We start from the raw sequence: 22,032 nt of genomic DNA, 5'->3' as shown, positions 1-22,032 counted from the left end.
CTGGCACTCCAACACAGCTTTGGGTTTTCATTAACATGCAACGAAAGTGACAATAACTGCTTCCTTCTTACAAATCTTTCCCTTCCCATATAGACATCAAGATGTCTGCTCTTTCTTACAGGTAAGAGCAATTGCAGATTTAGTTTCTTTGAGTATTCTCTCTGACACTCATTTAACTTGGGTGATAACTGTTAAAATGAAACATTATCATCTGGTGACTAAACATTCCACTAGTATGTCATTTCTATCAACTGCCAGTACAGACAGGCATTAATAAAACACAATAAAAGAGTTACACTGCCTGTGAAAAGATATGAGAACCAGCTGAATAAATGAACCCCTCATTAAGAGCTTGTTCTTTTTATTTTAATTTACATTTCCAGCTGCAACTAAAGAGAGTTTACAGGAGGCTGGGTTTTCAAGAGAGCTGGAGTTAGGATTCTTGCTAGTGCACAGATGTGATGGGGCAAAGCTTCCTTGCTTCAGAAGGTTATCTTATATCAGGTTTCGTGGAAACTTCCCATGGCTGAAAGTTGTATTTCAGTTGTACTCAGTGGTTAAGGGAGCAAAGTACGAGACAGAGTGGAATAAATAATAGCTTTTCTTGTAACACAGTTTGTAACAAGACACAGAGATGTAAAAAATCATTACAGAGAAAATAATGATCTTGGATTGTTTTGTTGAGTTCTGAACAGTTCCTCACATCTGCAAAGACAGAATTGGAGCAGCAAGACTTAGTCTAAATCCTTGATATATGAGCTTAAGATCTAGCAGAGTCTCAACAATAAATTAACACTTCAGCTGTATGGATATGAGATGTATGAAAACACTCAGATTTCTCTTGTGAGTCAATCTGTCCATGTAGATTTATTTTACATGTTGTATAACGAATAGATTTGATGCTTTTATTTGATTCCCGCTGACCATACAGTCATCAAGAAGGCTAGAAGGAAAATTCAGTTAATGGTACCCTGAGATTATAGATTTTTGGGTACCACCTCACCAGAAGTGTTGGTACTGACCTTGCAATGTTACCAACTACCTGTTGTCAATAGAGAGAACAGGGATCTTGGAGGATCTTCTGGGGAAAACCTGGTCTGCCTAATTTAAAACTTCCTTCTGCATTAATTGCGTAAAGAGCTTAAATGGGTACAAGAATCAGGAGTTACAAAAATACCTGGACTGCCGTCCATGATTTAGGTGACTAAATTCCAATTATAGGTCAGCTGTTTTAACAAAAATCCTCATTTTTGTTTTGATGTCTAATTCTTAAGCTAGGCTAAGTGCTTGAGCTAAAATATAGCTAAGGTTTAAAGCTAAGCTATAACTCTGCAAGGAGGAGAAGAAACAACTGCTCATGTAGGCTTAGTAGTGAAATTTTTGGAAGCCTTGTGTAAACATCCACTGATTTGCAAAAGGGTTTTGAGTTTGTCTATGTAACTTCGATGTAACTGTGAAAGTCTGAATGATGGTTTTTCATATCTTGGATCACTTGCCTATTATTTTGGACCTACACATTTTATGATTATCAGAATGTAATTTCTAACAGTTTTTAGATCTGATGAACTTCTGCAGTGATCAATATAGTAGAAACTCAGTTTTCTAAAGAAGGGCAGGTTTTTTTTCATTTTAACTATGAGAGATATCTACTAAATTAAGTTCTAATTAACGGACTGTAGATAACTCCAAATTCTGTCAGTAATATTTAATATTTCTGAGGAATATTCTTTTCAGGATTATACAGTACTGAGGTATTTGTAATATCCCATGGAAAGATTGGTCTCCCTGTGAACTGTATGAACACATATTAAGATAAGTAACAATAAGGCTCCGATACTCAGAACAGAAAAGCCTGGGGGTGAAATCATGCTCATTGAATGCCAGAAATTCAGATACTGGAATTATTAAACAAATTGGAGGAAATTTGAATTAAATTAGCCCAGGATGACCCAAGTCCTAATGGACTTTGGTTTTGCAGCTCTCACTGAATATAACTGTCATTTAAGGTACTAAAAATACAGTACCATTTCTAATGGATTACTGCCTTTGAGACCCAGTTCATAAAACAGCACCAGGGTGTTAGAGACTTCCACATGTCTAAGGAGATTCAGAGAAATTTACTATCATAGAGGGAAAAATGACTTACAATACATTTGCTGCAGATGGTATTACTAAACAAATGCAAATGATTTGATGGTGTGTTTCCCAAGAATCTTTTAACAATACTGGTGGATTTTTTCATCTCTGTGTTCTCTAATTCATGTTTCACTTTCACTGTAGTGATTCTAGAAGCAAAATATTGATTACTTTGTGCAACATTTAGTCTGTAATAATTGAATCCAACTTTCTTAGAGATCATTGTTGCATAATCATTATTCGGTTACATTTTCCATCAATTATTTTTTTGTCAAATTCACTCCTTAATAAAATGTCAGTAATGTAGCTGAAGTATGCATTAACTGTGTAATGTACATAATGAGACACACTCAGATTAAGGGGGCAAAGCAGCCTGGAAAACAAGCAGGTGAAGAGATTGGACAGCAAAACATCCATGGAATGAGGAGAGTGCTTGGGTTAGGCAACACTTTTTTAGGGAAGACAGCAACCAAGGAAGTATTTGGATAAAGGGAACTTAGCAACATTGATATAGAGGATAAAAAAGATGGAGAAACCCTCTTTTGGGGCATTAGATGTTGGCCACTGTCACGGTAAATGGGTTGGACTAGCTCTATGCATGGACTGCTAAAATGTTATTAATCCCTATTGCATCAAAATACAATAATCTATCAGCCACACAACTATATTTGCATGATGGGAACACATCCCTTAATTAAAACACTTCCAGTGCTTGTGGATTTAAGCTCCAACCTAATTTAACAAGTAAAATTTGCTCATTGGGCAAATCTTAGTGCTTACGAGTTTGTCTATGAGCTAGTTCCCAAGCTAAAGTCTTGCCACAGCTATTTAGTGTTTATATTGTTTTATTTTATTAAAGAGATTTTAGGAAGCAATTCAGTCTCCTCCTCCTCAAAATAACAGTACCAACTGAGAACTATTAAGAACTGTGAAAACTACCACTTGCAATGCACACACAGCTATTGTGATACATGCTCTGAAGCAGCACAGGTTAGTAAAATGCATTTAATGTCGGTCCCCACACATCACATGGATTGAAAAAGTCCTACCCTTTTCATAGTGATAATCCTGAGGTCTCTGAACTACCATCAGAATTACTTGTCTAGTAATAACACTCTCAGATAAGAAGTTCAGGATGCTGTCAGAAACAACAAAACAAGAAGAAGAAGAAGGGGGGAAAAAGGCATTACCTGATAGTTTTGATCATGCTGAGCCCCATTTCAACACAGCAGTGTGCATGGTCCTGGCGAGGTTCTGGGAGCCCTGACACACAGTAGTAGCAGTCCCCCAGGATCTTTATTCGAAGGCAATGGTGTTCCTATACATAAATGTATCAAAGAGAAAGAAAAGATTTGCAGTTATTTTTTCCTAACTTTAAGGTGAATGTGAAAGTAGTTGAAAAAAGTACTAAAAAAAATATTAAAACTTGTTGCTAGATGTTTTCTGCTTGTGATTAATACAACCCCGATTTATTTCACTTTTGAAATATAGTACCTTTTATGTTTTCAATAAAAACAATATAGTGACTTTTGTGTTATGCTAGTCAGAGATGTCTTTGCTGATGGTGAGAAAGGTCTCATCAGAGTTCGGCTGGAAGCTAGGCCAAGGATTCAGAAACGCCAGATGAGATAACAAATATTCCATTTTAGACTGTATTCCTCCAGGGCATCATTTCTGCCCCCTTTTTACACTGGAAATAAATGAAAAACCTCTTTCCTCCCACTGACAGTCCCTTCCCACCTAAAGTTTGTACTGTTACGCTCAAGCATTCCCAATAGCTATAGGAGCTGATCAAGCATCTGCATGCCAAGGATGTCAAATGAACACATTTCGCATTAGACTTGTACTGTGGAGAAATGGTGTTTATTTGGCATCCACCTAAAGACATCCTTTACCCTAGGAGCAAAATACCGAATTTCATTTTATAAATACATATTAACAGTGTCCTTATATACTGAAGCAGCCTGTTGCTGTGTGATTGGATCATTATTTTAGAAGAGCCTTCTCTAGTGAGCGGAAATACCTAAGTTGCCAAAACTTTCGCACTTAAACCACAACACCAGACAAGCAAAATGAGCCCAAGATTAGCTGTAAACTTTCCCAATGTATTCTGATGGCTTGGCACTCACAGGAGACAATCAGTGCACAGGAAGAGAGACCGTAATAATTTGACAACAGAGATGCAAGCAGCTAGGACCAGACAGTATTACAAGTTGAGTCAGGGAAGTGACTATCTATGATGGATAGTCGTTGATTGCAGTATTAGCACTCCATCAGTGAAGGTTCCAATGACAGAACATTAAAATGAAGACCAGTCGTTGCTAGGGAGCAGGATAACGATTTGTAAAACTGGTTCATTAGATGATAGCAAAATTTTGCCTGTGGTATTTATTTCAGCTTTTCTCTTTCTCTCTGACAACCTGTGGTGGGGGCTGCACTAATCAAAGGAGTGGGGATGCACTAAACCCACTGGGGAAAGAGACAACATTAAGTAGGATATAGGAGCAAATGTGAACACCGACTGTGCCTAAGGAATTGAGTACCGGCAAAATGAATGAGACTACAGATTATTATTCAAGATTTTGCCTAGGAAGAATGAAGCTTTGTAGCCCACCTCAGAGAAATCTTTGTAAATCTTAGAGTGGCACAGAGAACCTAAACACTTGTACCCAAAGCTTTTGCAGAAGTCAGCTGAAGCTTTAAGCATGCCAGCGAGGGTAAAATCTGCTCTGGGCATAGGGCCAAAATAAGCTGATTCACCCTGAAATCTCCTTAAACCACCAGTAGGAACTGACTGTGTTTGAAGCTTTGGCTAAGTCTCCAGCTAATACCAGTGCTGGCTCTCAGTGCAATGTCTAGCTGCCCAAGTTTCACAAGGAAATTCTAGACTGAAGTCAAGCTTCTAAAATGTCAAAAGTCATATATAACATTCCTCTTTCCCTGCCCTCTTCAACACCTCTGCAGACCCACACAAGTGAAGACTGGGTATTTTCACATGGCTGCAACCGAAATCATACAACCTAAAATCCACCAAAACAATTTTTTACATTTCCTCCTCAATGGAAAGAATTAGAGATTTGATTTTGCTGCAGTTTCCACTTTATCTTTTCTTTTTCTTTTTTTTTTTTTATAGAGTGAAACTACAAAACATTAAAGTTAGTCAACAAGTAATGAGGACTCAATGGCATGTCAAACTGTTAGTGGGCTTCCTTAAGCTTCTTTCCTTTTTCCCTGGTTAGACAAAATGCAAAGAGATAACGATATTATAAACCACAGATTCTAAAGTTCTTTGTTTTTTCTAATAGTGCCATTTGATTGATTCATATTCTATTTGACATTTGCCTTTACATCTACAAAGTAAAAGGAGCATTTATAACATCCTATTGGTTTGACTGAGGTGGAGTAAAGCAAAAGGCAGCACTTTAACTCCACTCAGACCCACTACAAATACATTACAACTGGTAACTTCATAGTACAATAGTGAAAAAAAAAAAAGGGGAAAATAAGTCAATTTCCAGGAAAGACAGACAGACATATATCAAGTAGTATCATATTTTAGTATTATAATTACAATTTTACATGCAACATCTATCATGAAGTCTTGCACCTGTGGTACCTGACTGTCTGACAATGTGGGAATCACGTATTAAATAAGCATCTAATTCAGCACAGTTAGAGAACATAGTCTGCAACAGAAAAAAACCTCAGCTGTTTGGTTCTTAATGACCCATTTAAACTGGCTGAAGTGCTGATTCTGTTGAAGGCAGATGAGACTTCTGTCACCTGGCTGCATATCTCCTCATTTTCTGAAAATCAGAAAAAGGCAGACCACTTCAAAAAGGTGTGATTTTTATAAGAATAAGAAAGAAGAATGTTAATGCATAACAAGACCTGCTAAGGAGAGTTTGATGTATGTAAATGTGAGCGCATGTGCGTGACACAGGAAATCCGTCCAGCTGCACATGAATGCATGCCTTTTCTTGTCACGATACGTCACCTCTATGCTCATCTGCCAAAACTCAGGAAGTCATCTACAGAGTGAGATATCCAAACAGAGATGACTATATATAGTGTCCATATGTCAGCCAGCAGTCAAGGTTGCCATTACAGTCAAAGGAGAGCCAGGCAATGCAGTCAGTGAAGCCTAGGGACTGATTCAGCTCACAGTTACAGCTTGGCTGGGCTTCATCTCAGTTGTCTGCACATAAGCCTATGGTGCATCAGTAAGACCTCTGGGTATGTGAGGCACTCACACAGGACTAGCAGACATGACATAAGATGTGTGTCCCTCTGGAGCCGTGCAAAGGCCAGGCAGAGTATCTCTATTGGCACAAGAAGCCACAAGGAGCACTTAAATGACTCCTTGCCTTCCTTATTTACCCTGTTGGTAACATTATGACTGTTAAACATGAACTGCACTACAGTCTGACTATATTGCCCTTACTCTTTTTATTCTTCCCTTATTATTCCCATTATACCTATTTAAAAAGTAAACTGTAGATTTTTTATCACTGGAAACATTTCAGGTAAAGAAGATAATTTGACAACTGCCAGGAAGGACAGAGGGTTAATGGGATCTGCCTTTGGCAGAGGAGGACTGCATGGTCTCTTGAGATTCCTTCTGATAACACCGTAGCCTAATCACATCTACAGTTTAAAGTAGATGCTTTATCATGCTGGTTGTATTAGTACATTAAGGTTAGTTTAATGGCGAATTGTGGGTAGTCATGTTGTAGCTGTAAAAAGAATGAGTTTTGTAAGGGTCTACCTGCTTTTCAGTGGTCTAAAATGATAGTAAGAGCATTCAAGGTTTTCCTCACCGTCTGGAGCTCAAAGCCACTTCCTAAAGCCATCTCACCATGATATCTAAGCGTTGCAAGTCAATACTAAATGAAAATGAATCAAAAATATAATCATGTACGAAGAACTTGTAAAATGGGTAAATTATTTAAATAAGATATAATGTCCATACAGGAACTTTGATGCAGCAGGCATTACACTACCGTGGTAAATCCTTACATTGTTGTGAGTCTATTGTGATCTTGCCTTTATTCTACTGCTATTCCTCTTCCCATAAGCAATTCCAGAAGTTGTCTTAGGCATGTGATTGACAGCTGATATTATACAGACATTCACATCAGCATCCATCAACTTCACATCCCTCCCCATACTCACTCATTAATGCCATTTACTGAAGGTATCAATTAATTACTCAGCATGTCATAAACGGGGGCTTTTTTTCCCCTTATTTGCAGCTGCTCAGTTGCTACAAGTGGAAGATTAAAGGGCCTGATTCTGCCAAGATCAATTGAAATCAGTAGAAATTTTGTCTGGGGATATTGAGCAGACTCAAATACTCGACTATGAATAATAGTTCTAGATGTATTCAATAGCAATTGATAAGAAGTCTTTTTTCCAAATCATCTTAATCCAGACCAAAAGAAAATATGCGGATATTTCATAAATAATTGCCTCACATATGTGAATGATTTATGTTTAAGCTTATTAAATACATTCCTAGGGACTGCAAAGGAAGCAAAGCAAACTGGCATAAGGTAGAGCTGAAGAAATTAGTTGCTCAAATACCACTTTACTGAAAGATGCAGCCAGAAACTTCATTAATATTTCTTGTTTTCTTGGACTAAATGTCTGATGAGGGAAAAAAGTGATTGTGTTTTATAAGTTACACCACATTTTCAATCCTGCCTGTGGTGAATTAATCACCACACCTACTTTTGAACGGAATCCCATCGGTTAGCGAACAGCCCACAGAAAAGTCCACATCTGCAATTTTTTAAATTTCAAGTGAAAAATCTGAAACAGTGTGGATGAGAGATTACTGAGGCTGAACTGCAGAACAAAGACACCAAAACCTCCTTTGGAAAGGTGGCCAGAGTGGGAGGAGGCAGGGACTTGGCCCTTGTGTACAATAGCTCAGTTCCTGAAGCATTTGCCAAAGGTATAGGAAACCTAGATAAAAGGCCTGTCACAGCACGAATGGGGGCTAGGCCAAAGCTCTTAATCAGCAGGCTGGTTTGGGGTGGGCTGGAGGGAGACATCCATCCGAATTCCAACTATTGCAGCTCTGTCACGTTGGAAAACAGCTGGGATCTTGACAGAGCCAGATGGAGGGAAGTTCTTGAGCCTGGTGGTGCAGGCAGAAAGGAGGACCAGGAGCAACCAGTCACGGTTGCAAGGACTGTTGCTACTTTTTATACACACAAAAGGAAAAATGTGGCAATCTTTCATTCCCTGCCTGGACCAAGGGATACTTAAATATAGCTCTATATTAAATTATTTTTACATAGTTTGTCAGATCACATAAGGAATGCTTTCTCTTTTTAGAATAGCCTAGAGTGGGGTGATTAAGACTTCTCCAGGCTGACAGAAAATACAGATTTGGGGTCTCTCATGCTGCAGAAGGAACTGAGGCGCATTCCTGCATGAGTTTTCAAATATGTCAACACTTCTCTCCCTTGCCATACTGTGGACGAAAACCAGCTGTGGCTGTTGTGTCTGGTGAACAACCATCCTTGCCAGCTAGTGCTAATTAGTAGATTATGCCGTTAGTGTTATTGGGCACAGAAATCCCTGTTAGGAAGATTCAAGGTGTGGTTCTTCCCTGCTAAGGCACGAGCAATTCTGCATGGAAATTCTGACCCTTAGGAATTTCTAGGACTGCAGATACATAAAGGGTGAGGTGGACATTTCTCAAATATATGCTTGTAAAGCCTAAATGTCATTCAAATCTCAATGTAGTCAACAGAGCATGGCGGGGGAGGGGATTAGTTTTGGATTTACGTAACTCTTAGTTCCTAAATCATTGAGAAATTTGGAAACAGAAGTTTTATTTCATCTGTCATTTTCATCTGACTTTTTTTCATAAAATGCCTGTAGACTATCAGTTCTGAAAGTGTTTTGTGCACCAGGGTTTTATTTGATTGTTCAGGTCTTTTGATGATCTACTGGGCTCTTTAACTTCTGAAGTACTATAACTTTAGTAAGAACATTGTTTAATAGTGTTTTTTATTCACTAGTATAAGACAATTAGTTGTTGATGCTGGTGAGGAGGGAAAACAGCCTAGAATTAAGCACTACGAAAAAAGCATTCACCTCCTCCCATTACTATAAATGCATACAATGTCCTTAAAATTAGCTAAATATCGTATATGTACACTCATAATCCCATTAACTCTGCTTCTTAATACAGTACCGCTAACATACATGCATGAAGAAATTCACCTTTTTTTACTGGCATATGTGTTTAAACAGACAGGGTTTTTTAGGGAGTCTCCAGAGTCCTACGGGTTATGTGTTTGAAGATCATTTCACAAAAGAACAAAGCACTGCCAGCTCAGAGGTTAAATGTGGTCATGAATTTATTGAGGAGACAAAAGAGCCTTTAACACCTTCCACTCTTTCCTCTTTGATACCAGCTGGTGCAGGTGTTGTACTGGGGCTATAGGGTGATGCATTCTTGTGGAGCCTGCTAGTTTGGCTGGTTTCCACCCCTGGAAACGCTAGTCACAAGTAAGACTGGTAATACGCCATTGAAGGAATTTTTTGGCAGGTTTTCTGTGCTCTCCCAAGAAAGAATTTAACAAAGGTCATGGGAAAAGACCACCTCTTATAGAAAGATAAAATAAGATATCAGTTCTTTAATAAGCAAAAGCAACCTGTGATTCACATTACATAAATAACTCTCCCACTAACACCAGGCTAGTGAACATAAGGAGAAAAAAGGCCTATATTAAAGTGTGAATTTTTCATTCAGCAACTACGGTTCCTCTGAGTAAGAAGCACTGTTATTCTGGTTTATAGTTTGGGAACTGATGAGACTGTAAAGAGATGAAGTGTCTTACAGGCCAGCCACTTTATTCTTATATGAAATCCATGGATTTTAATCTTTCAGGGGAAGATTTCTGTTTCAGCTTCAATGCTTCATATTACGGATGGGTCCAAACTCATATCTAAGGTTGTCTCTGTGTTTGTCTTTGTATATATGTCTAAACTAAAATGCCGTGCCTTCATGTTATCTTTAGGTCTCAGTGATGTTGGACTACATCTCAGCTGCTGTTTGCGACAAAGCTCACAGATGTCTGCTCTTCTGTTCAGGGTTTTACACTTTCCTCTTTGTCATATCTGAAACTAAATCTACACGCAGTGTGGATACATTTAGAAATATGACAAACAATTTATATCAGAATATTGGCTGACATCTAGCACTGCAAAGGCAGAGGAAAAACAAATGTAAAAAACCCCCTATTATTTCATCAAAGCAGGACTTTTTTTACACTGAAGTATCTCACCAAATATCATCTTATTTCCCTTCTCTCCTCAAAATTTCTGCCTAAGGAAAATATTGATATTAATTAAGTTTCTGTTTAGGCCTTTCAGTAGACAGATATATAAGGAATTTCTTTTCTTCAGTTCTGTTTTATGCTGACTTATTTTTCTTCCTTGATGTCACTTTTCTCCTCAATAACTATAAAACTTTTTTAAATGTCACAAAGTTATTAGAAAGGGGAAATGGCTGTACATAACGTAATATTATATTTCTTTCTTATAAGAAATACTGAACTGAGTTCTAATTTCTATTCAGTGTTCTGTGCTAATGATACATACATTATGGAATTTATATGCATCAACATATGCTGTAATACTTGATGCAATCGACTGAATAATAGAAAAAAATCTGAGCTCTCATTGCTTTTGCATTGCACAAGAAAAAAGAAAGCTGAAGAAAGAAAGAAGAAACTAAGCTAAATTACATTCTTTGGTAAGCTGTGAAATAATGTCTTCTTTAATATTATATGATTTATATAAGATGATAAAGCAGATCAAACAATCCTTTATATGGGATTATAAAATACTACTTTTTTTAGGAGTAAATAAGGATTTATGAGGATTTTCCTTTAAAATCTAAAGAAACTGCCTCAAGCTTTCTGCAACTGGCCTCTGTACGTTAATGACAATTCTTAGCAAAACCCAAGATTTTGAGTAACAGTGTCTATTTTTAAAAGAGTTATGATAACTCTAGTTAAGATGATTAAGAACCAGTTAAGTGACAGATCTGATATCTAGATGTGAATGTGTAATCCTCCTTAGTGGAATATCCTTCTAGGGAGGTCTTGAAAGGATCACTTTCCAAAAGGCCTGTCAAGGATTTACTGGCAAGTATGAAACAATTTCTAATACCATTTGCAGAAGGAATAAAACTGCTAGAATGATCAATTACCATGCAGGCATGGTGTTTGTAAGAAGACAGCAAGATCATAAAAAGCCAAAATTATATGGGTTTTATATGTACAATTATATGTACAATAATGTCATCACTGTATGTTCAGAAACATGATTTTTGGACAGTGATGAAAGAAATAAAATAGGAGGAATGATGAAGATATGCCTCCACCACATAGAGGAGGTTAGTCCAGGAACACTACTTTCAATGCCAGTACCTATGCCTTAAAAGAGATTCTGAAAAAATTTGAGGCAGTCCAAAACACTAGTCCCAAAAATTATTTGAAGGAATAAAACTTACAGAGAAAAAGCCTCGCAATGAGCTTGATCTGTTTCTTTTGCCAAAAGGAAAACTGAAATGTGGCTTGACCAAGCACACAAATGTGTTCCCAGAGAAAATCAATGGCTGCAAAATGGTTCTTTTGTCTATTAAAGATAGGTCATAGCAAAAATCAAGGGATGTAATTCAAATTCAGAAAAAATCAAATAAGAAACAAGCCATAACGAATTACCAGTGAAAGTGTTAAGGTACTGGAACAGACTTCCAAGATACACAAGTATTCCTCCGTCTCCTGGGACCTTCAGATGAACACTGGGAGTTTTTCCAAAAGATGCACCTTTGCCAGGTGTAAAAGCTCTACACAATATCAGTCAGATAGGTTGATAGGTCCATGTACACCACAAGTCCTTAAAATTTGGGAAATGGACCAGTCAGTCTCCACTTGGCAAAGGTTCAGTTCAATACAAGATTTAGGCCCTTATATTTTAGGTAGCTGGCACTTCCACAAGAGTCCAGAAACCTGAGTAAGGAGTCTTGGTTTCCCACAAAGTGCAGAGGGAGAGTTCATCTCCTTGGGTTGGACAGAAACACCCAAAGCCATGTAGAACTTCTGCTCTTCTCTAGGGCACCTCTAATTGTCAGCACATCAGGCAGGTTCCATGACATCCACATCTCAGAAACCACAAACAAGGAACACAATCGAAATACCCTTCTTTTTAATAAATTTTAATTAGTTGTGGTTAGATCACTGTAATCTTTGTATTCAAATCTGTTCAATTTCTGCAGTGATTCCTCCCTGTGTCTTCTACCTTTCAGAGGACTGATCTAGACAGCTGGGCTAGTCTAGTCAGTGATGTATAGAGGAGAAAAGCAAATTCACAAATTAGGAAAGAAAATACATGAAGGAGCCTAGAGTCTTGAACTTAGCAACTGGGACATTGAGAGGTGACTGTTCTGATGAAGTTTTGAAGACAGAGAAGTTATTTCATCCCAAACTCTGCAAATTCCTGGGTAAGAAATTTTTGGCTCTGTTAGACAAACTGGTATATTTATTACTGTTTTAGATAAACTCACCTACATTTTTGAGATATCCAGTCCCATGGAGGTGTATTCAATGTTCTCCATGAAGATTTATGAGTTTAGGATGTGACAGAAAACTTTCTAGAAGGCTTAAGTAAGAGATGTATGAACCACAGGGAAGGGAGAAACCCTGGGCATTTAAAGAAACAAAAATTTCAGTTCCTATAAAATACTAAAACCAAGCAGGGAAGTGCCTTCAGGGTTAAGTGAAAAGTGAGGGAGGATTCTCTGGATTACACTTTTAGATGTAAATGCCTTCATTATTCTCCACTCCTGTACTGGATCTAGTCTTTCTATACAAAATCTTTATTGGTTAAATGTAGTTTCTGGAATGATTAGAAAATACAGTTAATGATCATGAAAGAGGAATCTGTTCTACCAAGGATGCTAGGCAAAATCAAAATGTAAATCAAAGCAATAAGTCATATTGTGTACATATTCTTCCTAAAATGCTTCTGTGACATAGATACATTTAATTTGGTTTAAAATACATTTCTTTGGTTAGGATAGCTATTTTTATCAAGCCATCCAGAAGGAGACATTACTCCTATAAGCTTTCTAAAAGACAGGACTGAAGTAAGTTCTTTCATACTGTTTGGTTTTTAATGTAGACCAGAGCTGATGAGGTTTGTTAGATTGGAAAAAAATATTTTAACAAAAAAAAATTACCCATTTGCAAGTGTCCAGGCAATAGGTTATGACATCACTCTGTACATGAGAAAACACATTGCTATTTGAGATAAAAAGAGCTGACTCAAAAAAGCTTTGAATAATTACAGAAGTCTTGTCTTTCTTGACTCTTATTTGCAAGCTAAGAGATGACACCAAGGGTCTTACTGATGCCAGTGTAATAAATAAACCATAACCCTGGACCAGAAATGTACAAAAATCAGTCAGGGATGTAGATGTGTACGTCAGAGCAAGCCACTCTAGGCTCTCTTTACAGTAAGTAAAGAGCATGGACAATGATATTCAGAATGTAATTCCTGTTTTCCCATAGTAGGTGCCTACATTTGGTTGGATAAGTTACAAGCTAAATGCCATTAAATGTACTTCATTGCCTACACTAGCAGCCTTACTAGACAGCTCAGATGTTGACACATAAAGATAGTCACAGGAAATAAAACTTTGACCAATGAAACAACAAAAAAAAAAAAATTGCAAGCCTAGCAAAAATGAGCATGTGTTCTGCTTGTACTTCTGTGCTTTGCTTTTTTTCCAAATCAGTACTAATTAAGTAGAAATTAATTTTCCTAACATAATAGTTATTGTGTTTAATTAATTTCATGGCTGATTTAGACAGAATCCAATCTTAAGACTGTAAAACCTGCTAGTAACTAAAAATTGCAATGACTGTGGTGGCTGGTTGTATGACCTTTAAATGAACAGGTCTCTTAACCTTCTTCAATTCTTAGAAGAAAAGTCAAAATAAAGCTATGGTCTTTAAAAAAAAAAAAAAAAAAAAAAGTAATTCCAACAAGGACCAGACTACCAGACCAGAACTACAAAACTTCCTTAGAAACTGCGGTAGGTGACCTGCTTTCATACCATTCTTGGTCTAGCACTAGAGAAAGGTGAAGTTCTGATGACTATCTGAACTTTCACTTGCTGTCAGAACTAATCGCTTTTGGTAAAACTTGTCAGTGTCTTCCATCCTCAATGGCTGCTTAAAAACCCAATGGGGACATTCTTTGAATATTGTTCAAAGTGATCAGAGGGTATTTCCCAGCACTCCCAAATACAGAGTTGACTTCAGACCCTTTTGCAAATAAACCATGTTTAACTCACATGTGCTAGTCGATCAAATCTGGCAAAGAGTTCGTTCAGCATTCGGACCAACTCCTGGGCTGACAGAGTTGTGGAGAGGTTAGTGAATCCTTTAACATCTGCAAAAAGAATGCTGAAAAAGAATAGATATTAAGATTGCAGCTGATTTCCATTGATAACTGAATGTCCTAAGTTACCTTCCAGCAATTTACTAGTGAAGGTTCATTTAAAATTCATTTAACTTTATTCTAGACTTTTGGAGATTCTGGAATACTGAGTATAAATACTGAAGGAACTAAAGAAATACTACAAAGTATGAAATGGGTTTTTGCCAAAAATGTGTGTTATGCAATTTTGGATTTTCAAATAATTCAGGAAGATATAAGTAAGCCTTAATAAGCACAGTAGTCCCCATTTATCAATGAGAAGACTGAGTCATAGTGCATCCATAATATAAAGGGCTGTATAAATAGAAAGACTTGGCACCCAGCTGCCTGTTAGTATCTGACAGTATTCTTTGAGGGTGGGTTTATATATAGTTGTTTTTTACAGTGAGTTTGACTTCAGCGATTTCAACTTTTAGTGTGATTTTCAGGCTTTATTAATCTATGTGCCATACAAAACTCAAATCCTAAGACAACAAACAGATTCATAACAGTCTTGATATACACCAGACTCAGGCCAGCTTTATTGCATCTAATTTTAGGGACTTGACGGAAGTACCTGATTTAGAAGTATGGTCCTCTATTTAAGGAGTGAATCTTTATTTGGATGATTTGTTGTTCTTTCCATTGACTTCACAGGGAGCCCAGTGTGATCATACTTAGAATTTAGGTGCATCAAATTAGATCCCTGAAGTTATGGTAGGATCTTAGTCAGCAAACTAGTTGCAGACAGAAGTCTGACCTATATTTCAGCAGCCAGTGAATTTTCTACCCGTGCAGCTTTGGCTGTTCACTATGCCTACAATGAGCACATGTGAATATAGAGAAACATATACACACACACACACACACATGAAGTCTGTGGTGTGCAAGCTATCACCTAGACCAAAACATGTAATAAATAGCTCAGTAATTAGCAGCTGAAGAAAGAAAAACACTGTCTACTTTAAAAAGTAGTAATGTTCAAAAAAATACATACCATGCTGGCACAGACTAGAAATAATCCAAATGAACCTAATTAGCAATTCAAAGTAAACTAATAACTGCTGTTACAATCTGAGCAGCTGAAGATCTTTCGTTTGTGTTGAACAAGATCACAATTTGACCCTGTCAGACAATCAGTAATGTAACCAACAATAAATATAGTTATGATCAGGTGGACAATAAAATATAACTAATGATAATTCAACTCATTTTCATAGGTATGGACTGGTAAGGGTTTGGGTGATGATTAAGTAAGAGGCTCCCAAGCTGGTTAAGATTTTTACCATTGAGAAAAAACAAAATTAAAAGGTAAAGTACCAAACTGCCCAAAGAGTAATGAATATTAATAATAGCTTAAATTGATAAAAAGACAATTTTCAAACAACTAATTTCTACAGTTTTCATTTTCAAAACAACAAAAAACTCTAACTGGATACTAATTTTGAGGATTCATATAGAATTGGTGCACGTACTGTTCAGTGCTCAACATTTAGGAAAAAATAAGATGAAACCCAGTTTTGAAAAGATTGAGTCCCTGGCAGCATGCATAGGAACCAACCAGTACCTGTACTCTAAAGCACACAGAATCTTAATTTTAAATCTCTTTCAAGCATAGATTATGTTTCAGCTTTTCATCCCTGTCCACAATTCTTTTTCCATTCAAACAGAAGGGCCATCTTATCCCTATTTTTACTTTTCTACAGCAACACTTACTATGAGAGTAAAAAAGGGTAATGGAAGACATTTTAAGTTAGTGTAAGGATCCTTGATCCTTTCCAACAGATTTAATAAAATAATATGTCTGAGCTACTGCAAGGCCACAGAAGAAGCAGATAATCAATTTACTCTTCTACAGAAGTTCAAATTACGTTTATTGAAGTTGTCCAGACAAAGTTATTTTTGGGTTTCATCAAAAGGCAAAGTACATGCTTTCCTAGCAAACCATCTCCCATCATATCCAAGGACGTTTATTTTTCCCTTCCTTCAGTGTTATCCACTCAATCATTTGCCCTCGTTTGAGACAAACTTGTGGAAGATGTTACTGACTTGGCTAAATATTCTGATGGTCAGAAACTACAGTAAAATCAGAGATTCTGTAACATCATGGAGTGGAAGCTGATCATTCTGCTGTAAACGTACAATTAGGACTTAATACCTTGAGTAGCAGCTCATAAGATAACTATCACCTTTCTGCTAACTAATTTCAGGAGAGACAAAATTTAGCTAGGGGAATAGAGAAGGGAAATGGAATTAGGAAAATGTTAATAAGAATGATTGAATGAAAACGGTTACTAAGTAGGGGAGCCATGTGACATGTCTAGATCTTTGAAAGCATCTTACAAGTCTCCATTTCATTTCTCAGCATGCGGCGTCAACCAGAAAGTTGTGGCGGAATATGTGGCCATGTGCAGGCAGAGGTCCCCTTTCTTTTTAACCCTGACCACTCTAATTAACATGAAAAAATACAGAAATGGTCCCGTCCCAGTGTTGAGTTCAAATGGGTCTTGCCACGGCAAAGGCATCCAGCCATCCTGATGACTAAAAGAAGGCACCAAAGTGTTTATCTGCTCGGGGATTAAACAAGGGTACACTGAGCTTCTAATTTGTGAATGAATAAAGCAACAGAAGGGAAACTGTCAAACAAGAGACACTTAGCAGCATCTGAGATCTTAAATATTAAAAAGAGTCTTCTCCACCCACCTGACATTCTCGTAACGATGAATGTAGATCTTGTGAAACTGGTGTTGCAAATGTTCATCTTCTACATTGGTCATATCATTTATCATTTCCAGGACTACAAACCGTGGTAAGACAGAGAGCACCAGCCGTTCCTAAAATAAAGAGGAAACTGAAGTGTCAGTCTGAATTAGTACTTCATAGTAAACTGATTGACCTCTCCCTATTTAAAGAGCTGGATAGCTGGCAATATAAGATGTGACCCTCCCCTCCAAAAATTCTAGCTCAGACCATTTGTGATAATTCACATTACCCTCAGTCCAGAATATGGACCTTCAAGTCTCCCCTTCCTAGACAGTCTTCCCTCTAATATTTTAAGCTTACTTGTTGATTATTTAAAAATCTATCCTACTTATGACTTCCATGACAACTTCTCACTAAACATGACTTGGGAACACAAGCACTGCATTTTAGGCAGTGGTAGCTTGATTAACAGATACAGGCCAAAGGAGTTTGAAAGTCCTCAGCAGCAAGTAGGAAAATATTTTTATTGTTGCTTATTTATCAGAACTTACAGACTGTGTGTTTAGCATTAATGAACTGTATAATTACAATAAAGCTAGAGAATAAATAAAGCAAAAAAGAGACAGAGGAACCTGACTCAGTGAAAAAGACAGCATTTAGACAAAGCTTAGTTGTATTGCCAGAGATTAAAGACAAGGATGATATAAACTAATACACACTTGAGAAATGTTTTATGGGAAGATTTAGCCATAGACTAGTTCGTATGTTAATAGGGTTACAATATTTATCAGGAACCAAGTTTTAAAGTGACTTGGGAATCTCAGAGTCTTCTCATTGGTCTGTGGTACTGAAGTGCTTACAATATTTTGACAAATGGGACTGGGTTTCAAAGTTCCTTTGAAACTCTTTATGTGACCTCAGAAATAAACATTTATATGTCTCAGTGAAACATGTTTCCAGGATGAGTCATTTGGCTTGTGGCCCGCTTCACCTCTTTTTTGAAGATCCCCCCAGGGCAGGTTATATTCTGAGTTGGTCTGCTGACCCAGAGTTGACTGTTCTTTTCCCCAAAGGCCTTCTACAAGCTTCATGTCCCATGATGGATTCACACTTACTCGCATCATACAGTAAGGGCTGTACAACAGCAGTCACCAAAATAGTTCATGGAATATATAGCCTTCTTCCACACCCAAAGGCATGTGGGAGTGGGGAGAATGGGTTCTTCTGCAGATGACAGCCTGCTCCTAGCCATCTTTCAGGCCTTAAGCGAGCAGATAAGCTTTCAGTCATTCATTGTATGGATGTTCATGGCACAGTGCCTATCAAGAATGAAGAAACTAATTAACTGGGATGTTTGCATAGAGCTTCAAATATCCCAGAATGGACAGTTGGTTGCTGGTGGTGGGGGAGGTGGGAGTCTCTATTGCCAGGGTCCTCATGGCAGTGTCTTCAGCTTGGTCAGCAGAGACTCCTCACATGACTGTTTTACTGAGTTCTTATTACATGGCTGTCCCATGATCCCATGTGACAACCCCAGTCCTACATGATTCATCACTATTGGTATATTTTAACCACATGCTAAGATCTTCTTAAATATCTAATCTACCTACAAAAGACTAGTTCCATAGACCGTTTCTGCAAGGACAGTTCCTATGTCTTATCTATGCATAGTTTAATCACTTCACCAGCAGGAATCACCTAGAAAAGGTCCTGGATGGGATGCTCCACCCAGAATATTAACTAACACATTTAAACATACAAATGGGACTAAACAAAGCAGAAGGTAGATCTGGGAGGTTCTAGATCTGCCCCAAATTCCTGGCTGCTGTTAAGTCCATCAATGTTTAATTGTGAAGGTTCAGTCAATCTCCTGCTTTCAGGGTGGTTTCAAGTTAGTCCATTGTGTCCAACCAGTCTGTTATCTCATCTGTACAGAGGGCTAGCCAGGAAACTGCTGGACCACACAGAGAACTGGCTATGTAAGTCTATTATGTGAGCACATACACACAAGTCTCTGGTGCTGGACCACAATTATGAAAATCAACTCTTTAGCTGTACTTGTGATTCAAGTCCCTTAGCACTTCCCACACGCATAGAAGTGTTACACTGTTCTTCTGAGAAGGGCTGACTCTTCTGTTCAATGCAATAGTTCCAGTCCTGTGCTTTGCTACTGGAAGAAGATGCATGAGCTCCCTGAACTGGCATTTGCAGACTGTGCACCCAGGACTTAGGGCTAGCATGTCTTTTGACTGATTGATTTAGGTAAGGGCGAATGCAAATGAATTTAAATAAAGCCATTCAAACTGGTCTTCTCTTCTGGGAAGACTGGAAAACATAGTCAGCATTTCTAATGAGCTTTGTCTGTGTCTCAGGAACACTCAGGAAGAGTAAACATTTGAGACAAGTTGAAGTGACAAGTAATCATATACATGCACATGTTTATTAACACTGTATATTATTAACGTATATTAGTAGAGTAACAGTCTACAGTAGTGTATTAGTAGTGTGTCTATACAGTACATCAGCGCATATTAGTGTACATATATATGTAGTATTAATGTATAAGATCAGTCCCTGTCATAATATAACTAACCAGATGTAAGTAGGGCCAGGCAAGCCCTTGAAAAATTACTGAATTCTTTCATGAAAGGCCTAGATCATCCTCTGAGAGATCTGAGAATGTCCCTGTTTCAGCAGCTCATCAGTCTGACAGTTTTGGCAAATTTTGCAAGTATCCCACCCAAATCTCCTTCTCTGCAAATTAGGCTTTATCCTTTCGAAGTGGGTATGGATAATAATTGATTGCTTCTTTGTTATAATCTTCCTGTACTGAAATACTGTTATTGTGTCCTCTTGCCCTCAGTCTTTCTTTTCTAGATTAATCAGATTTATCCAGTTTTGGAATATATCACTCCAAACCACTCTTGAGGAAAAGCTAGCAGGTTTTCACTGAACTGACTCCAAATTATTAATCATCTTTTGCATTACAGGATTGCAAAGAGCAAAATCTTACTGAATCAAAGAAAAGAATGTCAGTTTTGTAAGCTACATATCACCAGATTTCAGGTGACATTTTGGGGAATAGCGCAGGTCTAGGAAAAGATGTGAACTTCCAAATCAGGCACAAATAGAGACACCAATCAAAAAAGTCCTCCCAGGCAATGCCCACTGAGAAAATACAGTGCAGTGCGAATCTCTTCCTGTATTTTCAAAGCAGATTAGTGATACTATTGTGGAGAAGGCATTTATATAGTACCAAGCCATAATGGGGGGTGGAGGTGGTTTCCAGACCAACACTTCCCTTTCATATATAGGAAAGACAGCTATTTCCACAAACCCTTTCTCCATCCCACTCCACCCTACCCATCACACTTTGGCCCTTTGAAAAGAAAGGCCCTTTGAAAGTCTGGGAATTGAAATCAGTGTTGAACCCAGACATGAAGTGGGAGCAAAAATATAATCAAGACTTCCATTTCAGAGAAGAAAATGTCCAAAGGTGTCAAAATCTCTTTACTGAAAATACAAGTACGGGCTAAAATAAGTTATTCAATATAATGTCATACAAATATCTGATGAGAAAAATCATGAGTCCTGGAAATAGCTTTATCAGTTTTAAAATATTCAGAAATTCTAGTAGCTTGCAGCTCTTTAAGGCTGTCTTACTCAAGCTTTTAAACTGTAAGGAAACAAACACTTCATTACCACTATTCACAAGAAATACTTAACCAAGAAGGATGTGTGAAGTAAGACATAAGTTCATTTCCAGAGGAGCTCTGGTTCAGGGCAGAGCACATCTTATAAAATCTAATTACTGATATGAAGCTAAGTTATCACAAACATGGAAAATAGATGTATTTTGTTTATGACCATTTCTAGATAAACATGATCCAAATCTTAACATTAATTTCTGATATGCCAGCCTCGTCTTGCTTTGTGTCCTGTTCTAGCCAGTCAGGAGAAAAATTCATTCTTGTCATGAATTCTTGGCAATGGCCATTTTCTTTGATTCCTATTGCCTTAACTTGGACTGAAGACCTTGACTTATACAGCATTTGCATTTTCCGTGAGCATTTCTTACTTATTCTTTACATTAGGAGCAGCCTTTTCTTCTGCATGTACCTCACCTTTCAGACCTCAGAAGAGTTTCGGTCTCCAAAAGGTCTATTTTGGTCACACTTAGGAGAAATACGGAGATAAATATGAAGCAATTTTAGGTTGATTTAGAAGAATACAGTTAATTCTTATACCAGCTGTAAGGAGAGCACCATCCCTACTGCGTACCACAGACTAAATACAAGTGAAAATGCACTCCGCAGGCAATACAACGCTTCTCAGCATCGAAATTCTAAATCTTACAAAAGGGAAGGTTTTGATTCTAAGCTTTCAGGTTCTTCTATCACCATAATGGTATCTTGGCATTTAGCTCAGCACTACTTAGCTTTCTTTCTGGCTGCAGCTGCATACCCCATGGCTCTTGTAGCACGCTGCAGTGAGGCAATATTTAATGATGAAGACTGGGCCACTTTTCACAAGTACCTAAGCACGTAGCACCCAGGAGTCCTGGCTTCAGTTCCTCCCTGTACTATCAGTTTTCTTGTGGAAGATTAAACATGTTATATATACTTTTTGTTTTCTGCCAGAGAAACTGATGTTGAGGGTTTTGTAAGGCAACTTGATATT

General features: G+C 37.7%; 1 protein-coding gene across 1 annotated transcript in view; it reads right to left on the bottom strand.

Moving 5' to 3' along the window:
* ADCY8 (adenylate cyclase 8) overlaps window positions 1-22,032 on the bottom strand; it is a 131,236-nt gene that overhangs the window by 62,355 nt on the left and 46,849 nt on the right. Inside the window, 3 exon segments of the mRNA XM_056333347.1 lie at window positions 3,327-3,454; window positions 14,525-14,636; window positions 17,353-17,483. Coding sequence (XP_056189322.1) covers window positions 3,327-3,454; window positions 14,525-14,636; window positions 17,353-17,483 — 371 coding nt within the window.

The sequence above is a fragment of the Falco biarmicus genome, chromosome 3 (assembly GCF_023638135.1).
Source record: "Falco biarmicus isolate bFalBia1 chromosome 3, bFalBia1.pri, whole genome shotgun sequence".
Taxonomy (NCBI): domain Eukaryota; kingdom Metazoa; phylum Chordata; class Aves; order Falconiformes; family Falconidae; genus Falco; species Falco biarmicus.
Note: the sequence above shows the minus strand (reverse complement) of the source record. Positions and strands in the feature narration are given on the sequence as shown.